The 9,747-nt window shown below is 32.6% G+C and overlaps 1 protein-coding gene across 1 annotated transcript in view; it reads left to right on the top strand.

Annotated features, from left to right (window-relative positions):
* Positions 1-817: 817 nt before the first annotated feature.
* The window catches only part of LOC106457890 (protein kinase C-binding protein NELL1-like), a gene marked incomplete at its 3' end in the record, with an annotated part of 90,441 nt that continues 81,511 nt past the window's right edge, over positions 818-9,747 (top strand). Inside the window, exon 1 of the mRNA XM_022383960.1 lies at positions 818-1,366. Within this exon, the coding sequence (XP_022239668.1) occupies positions 1,312-1,366 (55 nt within the window). The remainder of the gene's footprint in view (positions 1,367-9,747) is intronic.

Raw genomic sequence — 9,747 nt, 5'->3', positions numbered from 1 at the left:
AGTGTGACTGGATTTCATTAATTACAACATTTTGATTTCTGTCACCCAATCACCTTTCAATCCATTTAACTCGTTTTTCTCCAACGCCCTTGTTATTTTCTTAGCTAATCTGAGTGGCACCTAATTAATAGTTTTGTTTAATGTAAGTAAACCAAAGGCCTATCTTTTCCATCATCAAGATATAAATAACATAGTCCAAAAAGTTAGCAGGTCAGTTACACAAGATTTTCCTTTAATGGGTTCATGTTGTTGCTGTTGTTGTTTTGTTATATCAAATTTCATTAAACTATTTTGTAAAGTTTTTCAACTGACTCTCCAGATTTTCTCCAACTTCAGAAGTAACACTAACTGGCGTATAAATTTCAGGGCAATTCTTATCACCCCTCTTAAAGATAGAAAAAAACATTAGCAGGCCTTCAATCCACAGGCACTTGCCCACAGGCTATTGACCTGCTAAAATGACACTGGTGCTTTATGTATTTTAATTGTAAGTTGAGCAAGCAATTATTTTTTTCTAAGTAGTTTATTCTAAGTAAATAACTACGAATACCATATTTGCTCAGATATTGATGTAATTATATTTTTATTTGCAGTGTTGTTTCCCTTCAAACACTGTACGCTTGCGTATTTTTTGTTACTTATTAAATCATGTCTTTAAGGGATTTACAATAAAATAACCATTATTTTCAGAGCGGATGAGCCCTTGGAGAAACTGACGAATTAAATTTTATCAAGGGGGCGCTGGTGTTTGATGTATCTCCTCAGTGTGGCCCGATGTGAAACACGCAACACATTTGCGTCGGAGCTACAGAAGGTTGGTCATCAATAGAGACTAACCAGAAAGTTGTGCAGTGATTGACGTTATCACCATAAAGTCCCAGGAAGGTTGACGCCGAAGTCTGTAGTCAGTCCTTCCCTACAGGACGTGACGGAACTGTCGGAAACGACACTACGTCACCCGGTTATCTTTCCTGATACTCGACATAAGCAAATCCTGGTAGCAGTGCATTGTTTTTGAAACGTGCAAGCATTTATACTATACCATGTTTCTAATTTAGTGTGTTTCTGCTCTACACTGCATGTTCTGATTCTCTTTTCTGACTGTTGTATCAAAAAATGAAACCTATTCACTTTCAAGAAGACTCTGGACCAGGTTCAAGCACAGCTGCTGGTTGAAGTGTTTCTGAAGCGAAAAATATTAATAATAAACACTTTATTTTCATATTCATTTACGAACATTATATAAATTTAGGATTAACAACAGAACTGAAAACTCATTCGTGGCATTTTATCTGCCGATGTCGCTTGAAAATGATTGCTTTAATGTGGCTGATTTTCACCGTAAGGGTCATTGTTATTAATACAGGTAAGTGATATATACTTTCATTTTGTTCATTTCTATTGGAAAATGTGAATAGTCTACGTTGTTTATGAGAAGACAGCGAAACTCGTGCTTATTCAGATGTTATTTTTAAAAAGTCTAGTAATTACACACACAGGACTCGGCATACTATTACCAATAATGTAGTTTCATCTACTAAGCTATTCCACGTCCACAGTTCCAGAGTGATCCTGAAATTACGTTAATAAATAAGCACGTTTTTATAATGTTAAATTTTCCATTTTGAAAAAAAAAGGCAATTATGTGTTTTCAGACAAAAGTTTGCCAGCTTCATTTTACAGTATAAACTCATTTGTAAATTAACACCCCCATATTTAAAAACCACTAAAACAATTATTTCTGATAATGATACAAATGTTTGTAAGTAAATAGAATAATTTTGGTCAAAGTTTCTTTAATAGTTAAAGTTACGTATTAACTTCATCATGAAGTTCATGTGAACTTGTAAAAAGCTAAAGTTACGTGAATCAATGTCTGAGTAATATTGTAAATAAAAAATAACTGATTACTTTGAAATCGCTAAATTCCATAAATATCCGTTGTATTTGTTATACAGCAGTGTTGTAATATTTCATGTGCATATCATATAATAGAACTGTTTGGAATCAAGTTATTCTACGCTTCGTAAAGCCTTCGTCCGTCAAAAATGCAGATAGGTGATTGGTTGATTCCATCCTTGCTGCTTTCGTGACGAAAATTATTTGAATGTTTGACTTTCTGGTGATATTAAAAAAAAGCCTTACATTAAAGATAAAATCAGTATTTATTAACGTTTATCATTTGATTTCTGACCAATAAACAAATGAAAAATTAAACTAGCTTATAATATTGCACACAACTTTAGCAAGTTCTTAATTTCATCCCATTATGGAGTTCAGTATAACGTAACACTATAAGTAAATTGTGTATCACGCATCAAATAACTGTTGTAGTATAAATTAATATGTTTATTTTTAAATGATATGCTTACGTTGTAATTTATTATCACTTCTGAGTCCAAAGAATAGTAATCACGCACTCACTTTCCCCCCTCAGGTTCGAAGTTTCCAATATCAGTATGTTTTTGAATAAAGAAAGGGAGGGATGGGGAAGTCGCGAAGAAATCAACAGTCTGTACTTAACTTCTTATGAACAGAATGTGGAAACTTATTGAAACTGATTTCTGAATAAAAGTGTTACAAATAAAGTAAATATATTTAATAAAGATTTTAACTTCTATGGCTCAACATACACCCCCGTACTATTGGTATTTAATGATTTTAGCATCTTCAGCTCTTTTACACCTCACCCTCGTACTCCAGGAATTTAATGTTTTTTTGTTATTTATAGCTTTTACACCATACTCGCGTATTCTAGATATTTAATGATTTTCAGTATCTATATATTTTCACACTACACCCACATACTCTAGATATTTAATGCTTTTATCATATATATATATATCTTCACACCACACCAACGTATTGTAAATAATTAATGGATTTTAGTAGCTATAGCTTGAAACTTGATATGTTTGTACAAAGGATCTCGCTTTCTCTATTTATATATAATGCAAAAACCATGAAATATCGAGAAAAATCTGGTATAAAACTATTAGAAATATTGTTTTAGTAAAAACTTAATGTATTAATTATGTTTCTGTAATACTATCTACTTTAATTTGTTTGGAAGGTTAACATTTCATATTGTATGCAAATACAGGTGTTACTCTTTTCAGACAAATAGGCTTTAACAACCTTTTTTTTGCATGGTAGAAAAAGTATTAAGCAATTTAAGGGAAATCTTGAATATGTAGAATCACCTTCAGAAATATGTGGTAATATTAAATGATTTGTTGAAAAATATTCGCTATTATTATAAGAAGTTTACCTAATGGCTAATTCTGATTGTAAGTTATTCGATTAAAAATTACAGTGAATCAGTTGCTTCAAACTCCTGTATTTTTGCTAACTTTTAAAAATATTTTTGCTTGAATAAAATAACTTTTATGTTAATAAGAAGATGAAAACCTTGTTCCTCGCAGATACCTCATGAACGAATTATTTTCCACGAAAAATATTCACAAATCCAAATATTTAAAAACTAAGAAAATTGTGAGGTCTAATAACAACACATGCATACTTTCCGTTGTTATTCGCGACCAAGAACATTCCCCGAATCGTGTAGATGTTAATCCCTTCGTGTTAAGTTGACATATTGACAGATTAGAAATGAACAATCAGGACGAAACAAGATTTTTAATTCGAGGTAATGTATTTAGGTTTTCATAATTTGTATCACAAGTTTAATGTAGATGGAAACCCACACAATAGCATGACGTAAGAAAAAGAACTTAGCATTGTGGTAGTTAAATAATTTAAACAATCGAGGTAGTGTTATGTTGCTATTAACGCCAATATAATTTTGCGGTGTGTTTAAACATACAATTAATTATAAGGAAAAAGAAATAATTATCTCTCTATGCAAAGCACTAGTTAGGCCTCACCTGGAATACTGTATAGTTTGGTCTTCTTATCTAAGAAGGGATATTGACCTGTTTGAAAGGGTTTAGAGGAGGGTTATTAAGATAATTCAGAGGATAAAAGTGTTATTTCTTAGAGATAGATTAAGATCTCTTAAATCATGTTCTCTTGAAAAAAGAAGGAATGGAGGTGAGCGTATTACATTTTAAAATATTACCCTGGTGATCGATATGATAAAAGCCTCTGATTGCTTTGTGCTCTACTCTGAAGACAATATGACGACAGTACCTAAGTTTAAGATTTTGAAAAAGGGACATAATAGGGTCCAATTAAAACAGTTTTATTTTTTTCAACTGGGTGGTTAGCTCATGTAGTAAGTTGCCATAGGAAATAGGCGAGGCCAACACTTAGAATTTTAAGAGAGGAATCGTCGAGTTCTTGAAAAATAAAGTGTAGATTTAAATGTTTACTTTTCTCAAGGATGAGTGTGCGGTAATTTCTATGTTCTGTACACTTAATAGTCCTTTCAGTTACTTGATAAGGCCAGAATAAAGTTGTTTCAACTGACAACCTTAGGAATAATTGGAGAGAATGGTTGTACAAAGAAGCAATAATTTAACCATGAGTTTCTTTTCACATGTACACGGATATGTGTGTGTATATAACTTATAATACAATTATTTGATTCAAAATAGTAAAGAACTCCTAGCGATAAATGTAAAATAAAATATACTGTGAAAAAACTGTTTTGAAGCGGATTACAGGCAAGATAATTAGAGTTGATTGGGATCTTCCTATTTGCGTTGCCAGTTTGCAGTTTTAGTTGGTATACAGTAGCCTTATATGCATTTACACTAGTTATATTAGAACAGTTGAGAGGGATCATCATAAACATAGGTATTTGTTAGAAGGATTAACATAAGCCTAATTGAATTATAAATCAAAGTAGTGGCTGTGTAGGTTTTTCAATGTTGCCCAAGATAAACTTTTTTTCACCTTAAGGGATCTTTTTGCGTATTTAACAAATTAAGTCCCACTGAGATTGGATGGGTTTCAGTGACAGAATAATCATGAATTTACGACGATAAAATAATGATTGATGTGAAACGTGTAAATATATATAAGTACAGAACATCATATTGTTTCAAGCCGAGATGTCGAGCTTAAGATAACCAAGGTGCTTGCATGCGATGTTTTGTTGAAAATTTTGACTTGTAGTACACACAAGATTTGCTTTTGAATAAAGAGTAAGTAAATACAAAATTATATTTGAGGTTTCTTATGTTATTTTTAAAGAGCAAAAGATTTATAAAATATAACCAATTATCAAAGTGTTTTTTTTTGTCGGTGAGATTATTCTGAAACATTTCTTTAGATGCAACAATTTGCATAATTAATTTTTTATGGATTTTATAATATAGTTCTTTCTTTGCATGTGGCTTCCTTTCGTGCCGAATAAGCTAGGCCTAATGGTTAGTATATAGGACTGTAAATAAAAAGTTTCATAGTTCGAATCACGACATAGTGTCGAAAACGTTCCGAAATTTTAACTGTAGTTCCCTTACTTCGGTCAGGAGTTCCAAATTTGGTATGACTTTGCCTGAATCTTGGAGTCTCTGACAAGACGGATTAGGTCGTGTGTTGCATAATATGTCGTTTAGATTAATATTATTAATGTATCTGCTACTAAAGTCCTCCGGCGAAACGGAAGTAACATATTCTAATAATAATGAGGACAAGCTATAAGGTGAACGATCGTATTGTGAATGACTCATAAAAAAAACCAATCAATTAGAAAAACCTAATCAACATGCAGGAATCATCAGGATACTTCCTATAATTCTATTTCTACCAACGAACAAAAATAGAACTACTATACCACGATGCTTTTAAATAGTAATCTGGTGGAATCTATCTAAAAAGATGGATTTGTTTCTCTAACTAAAATGTTATTGACAGTAGTGGTGTATAACATCTTAATGTACTGCCTAACGTGGGTTAAACCATTTTTACACAGGAATGACGGGAAATTTCTCACGTTAGGTTGAGCCTGCGTGAATAATGAAAATATCTCATATTCACTTTAATAAAAAGTGCCTGACGATGTACGTGTACAAACGCACGTAAAGATAACACGTGTGTTTGTAAAATGTGTAAAAGACTTGTGCTTTTCCTCTCGTGCTTTTCTTGGAAACGTAATTATGTTTAAAGTAATTATTTATATATGTATTTTCTGGAATAAATAACATAATGAAAACTCGTACAACTGGAAACTGTCCATTAAAAAATGATAATTGAAGGATAAGGCAAACGTGATTCAGGTATTTATAATTTCTATGTACCAAAATGTCATTCGTAATAGTTAAACTCATCTTCTTTATGATGTGGTATTACCTCTAAGCATCATCATTTACTGTGATAGAATTATTGTTAGTTATGTGCTAGAAGAGCTTTTAGCACTGGCCAAAGCAAAGGCTCTTCTTCCACAAATTATGAATTCCTGTCGTCGCAAGATTGCCAGTACACTATTCAGGTAGCTGACGTCGTCCATAATTTCGAATCCCAGACCAAGGGGAGGCAACCAGTCAGCAGTAACCTAATGCTTATTATTATGCACCATTTACACCAAGTTCCTAATGTAAATAAAAAGGGATTGTGATTTTGAACAGTAGAGCAACGGCAACAGTTGTAAACATTTTTAATGAACGTTTCAGGATTACACACATTCTATCTTCAGTTGAAACATCGAAGAAAGAAGCAACTCACCAGACAGCTCAAAGCATGTTATTTGGAACTTCAAAACACTTTTTCTGGATTGACTGAACCACATTCGTAATAGTATATACACTCTCAACTCTAAATTTTTAGCCAGTCATGAACACGTACAAAACTTAAGTTATCTCTCTCTATTCATTCTGATTCGCTTGACCCAAACCAACTGATTTTTAACCTTACTGAAACCTACAAAGATGCTCTAGCTAAAGGCTTAAATTTCTGTTTGTCACCATTTAAGTTACAACCCCTTTGATACTACTTACAAAACGTTAAAATCCCAACCTGCTTTGAAAAGTACTAGCGCTTTTGATGTTGATAATATTATTAAAACTAGGTTAAAAAACATTACTTTCTACAACTATAACTTTCGCAGGACTCCCTCTCCTCTGTCCAGAGAATCATTCTTAGCTCTTAAAGAACTCGCTAGCAATAAGGATATCATTGTTACCCGACCGGATAAGAATACTGGAATTGTAATTTTAAACAAAAGAGATTACGTTGACAAAATGAGAAATTCTACAATACACTAATAAATTTAAGCCTTGAAATACAAACCTACTTAACCATCCAACGTGAAGAAAAACTGGAACGTGTATATAGAAATTTAAGAAAACAACAAATTATTTCTGCTAACACTTTCAATGAACTCTATCCTTCAGGCTCCACCCCTATTATTATGTTTGACCTTTTCAAAATTCACAAACACAAGTCCCCACTTAGACCTATCCTTTCCAATATCGACACTTACATCTATAAACTTGCTAAATTCCCACTCTCTATCGTAAACCCTCTAATGACTAATGCTTATGTTGTCAAATATTCCTTTTCTTTCGCACGCGAAATTTCTCAATTTCTGGACGCAGACCAATATATTGTGTCAAGCTTTGACATTAAATCAGTTTTTACTAACATTCCTTTAGAAAAAATGATACAAATCTGTCTTAACAAACTATTTCTCAGCAACGATAGTTTGAGGGCTGGATTAAACGAACAGCAACTTTCACAACTACTTGACTTAGATTTAAAGAAAACTACTTTGTCTTTAATGATCAGTTGTATAATCAGACAGATGGCGATGCGATGGGTTCACCACTAGGACCCTCACTAGCTAATATCTTTCTTTATCACCATTGAACACACGTGACTGAACAAGTGTTCTCCTGACGCTACACACATTTGGATATAATGATCACGAAGTGTTGATAAAAGAAAGTCTACATATTATGAATGAAAATTCAAGCCTCAATAGAAATTCAAACACGTTCCCCTTTGCTTTATTCAAATAGCCCTCTCTCGCTTGCTCTCTCTCTTTTCTTTAATTGAATATTTTATCATTTTCCAAACACTATTCATTCTTTTTTTTATATTAGTAATTGGTCTAGAGATTGTTCAATTTGTCACAGATTTGCTGAAGATGGAATATGTGTAATTCCAAAACACTCAAAAAGATGTTTACAATTGTTCAGATTGCGATTCTGATATAACGAATTGGAGATTAATAATGCTATTCGCTGCTTAACAATATAGAAACAGGGCAAATAAACCGAAGCCCAGACTATCATGAATAATTTGGTTTCTAATTACACAAACTAAGCAAATTATTCTCAGATATCTACGTATTCTTTATATAACTCGAAATTCATTAAATATTTAAAAAACAGATAAAGAAGGATATTGATATTTTTAACTATAATCGATATGAACATAAGTTATAAAGGCTTAATTAAATCAGATACTTCTTATCTTTTTAATATAACATAATTTAATTTAATAGGATTTTTAAGACAATGAATTTATGTTTAACACTGTTGTTCCATTTTGTTGTCTTATTTACTGTATGCTCGACACTATCATAATAGGCCAAATAAACTTAAGCGTGATTTAGAAGTAATAATGAAGCATAAAATTGCACAATCTTAGTTGACTATTATATTCTCAAAATATGTCGAAATTAATTAGAGTATTTGTAAACATTATGAAGGATATTAACTGAGCCTTAAATAAAAACATTTCAAGACGAGATTTTCGTTTTCAGTCGTCTTTACTCTCTAGTAAACTCCTTCAAATAATTCTTTAGAACTGAATATGGTTACCATCAATTACAGAGACTTATTTTATTCTCAGTACCATAACTACAGTTGTATTCATACTCGCCAGTGGTGTAATACTTTATTTTGATTTTACACAAAAACATTCAATGCAGGTTTCAGTTAAATATGAATGTTGATAAATATGGTAACGTTGTAGTTCACTATTTTTTGTTCAAGGCACTTAGACTAGTTCTAAAATTTCATTTCCAATGTGCTCTATATGTACATATATTTGACTGTGTGCCCTCCCAGGGGTGGAGACTGGTGGGGGACCTCACTGAGCCACTGCCCGGTTTCTATCAATTAACCAGAAAGCAATGGACACAGGCAAACAGGCTGAGTTCGGGTTATCGTGAATCCTCTATATGCCCAGTATGTTAGGAAGCCCCACAAAACACAGACCATCTCGTGTTGCACTGTCTGGTCACTGCGGTACTGGGGGGATATGGTACAATCCATGGAGGTGTGAGAAACTACTTTAGAAGATTGTATGAATTATGATAAGGTTAAATCAGCTATTCACAAAGCATACGAGTTAGTACCAGAGGTTATCTCAAACAAGATAATCAAACTTGTATGAAATTTGCTCACGAAAAAGAGGTTTATTTTGATCGATGGTGTAACTCTATGCATCTTGGCAACAGTTTCGACAAACTAAGACAATTACGTCTAACTGAGGTATTTAAACGTTGTGCACGTGATGACCTCAAACTTCCTTGAACGAAAAGAAAGTTGAAACATTACAGGAAGTAGCTGCTTTTCCCGATGATTACACTTTAACACATAAAACCATTTTTCATAAATAGAAATTCCTACCATCTGGGAAAAAACCTGTATCTTTTCAACCCACTAACGTTGAGGATCTTTCTAAAAATTCCAGCTCCTCTAGTTCGAAATCTTCTGACAATCAGTATAAAACTTCATCAAAACCATTTAGTCCTGTCTGTCATTTTTTGTAAAAAACCTGGTCTTATTATGTCCGATTGTTGATGTTTGAAAAAGAAAAAAGAAAAGGAGG

This window comes from Limulus polyphemus, unplaced genomic scaffold (genome assembly GCF_000517525.1).
Source record: "Limulus polyphemus unplaced genomic scaffold, Limulus_polyphemus-2.1.2 Scaffold388, whole genome shotgun sequence".
Classification (NCBI taxonomy): domain Eukaryota; kingdom Metazoa; phylum Arthropoda; class Merostomata; order Xiphosura; family Limulidae; genus Limulus; species Limulus polyphemus.
Note: the sequence above shows the minus strand (reverse complement) of the source record. Positions and strands in the feature narration are given on the sequence as shown.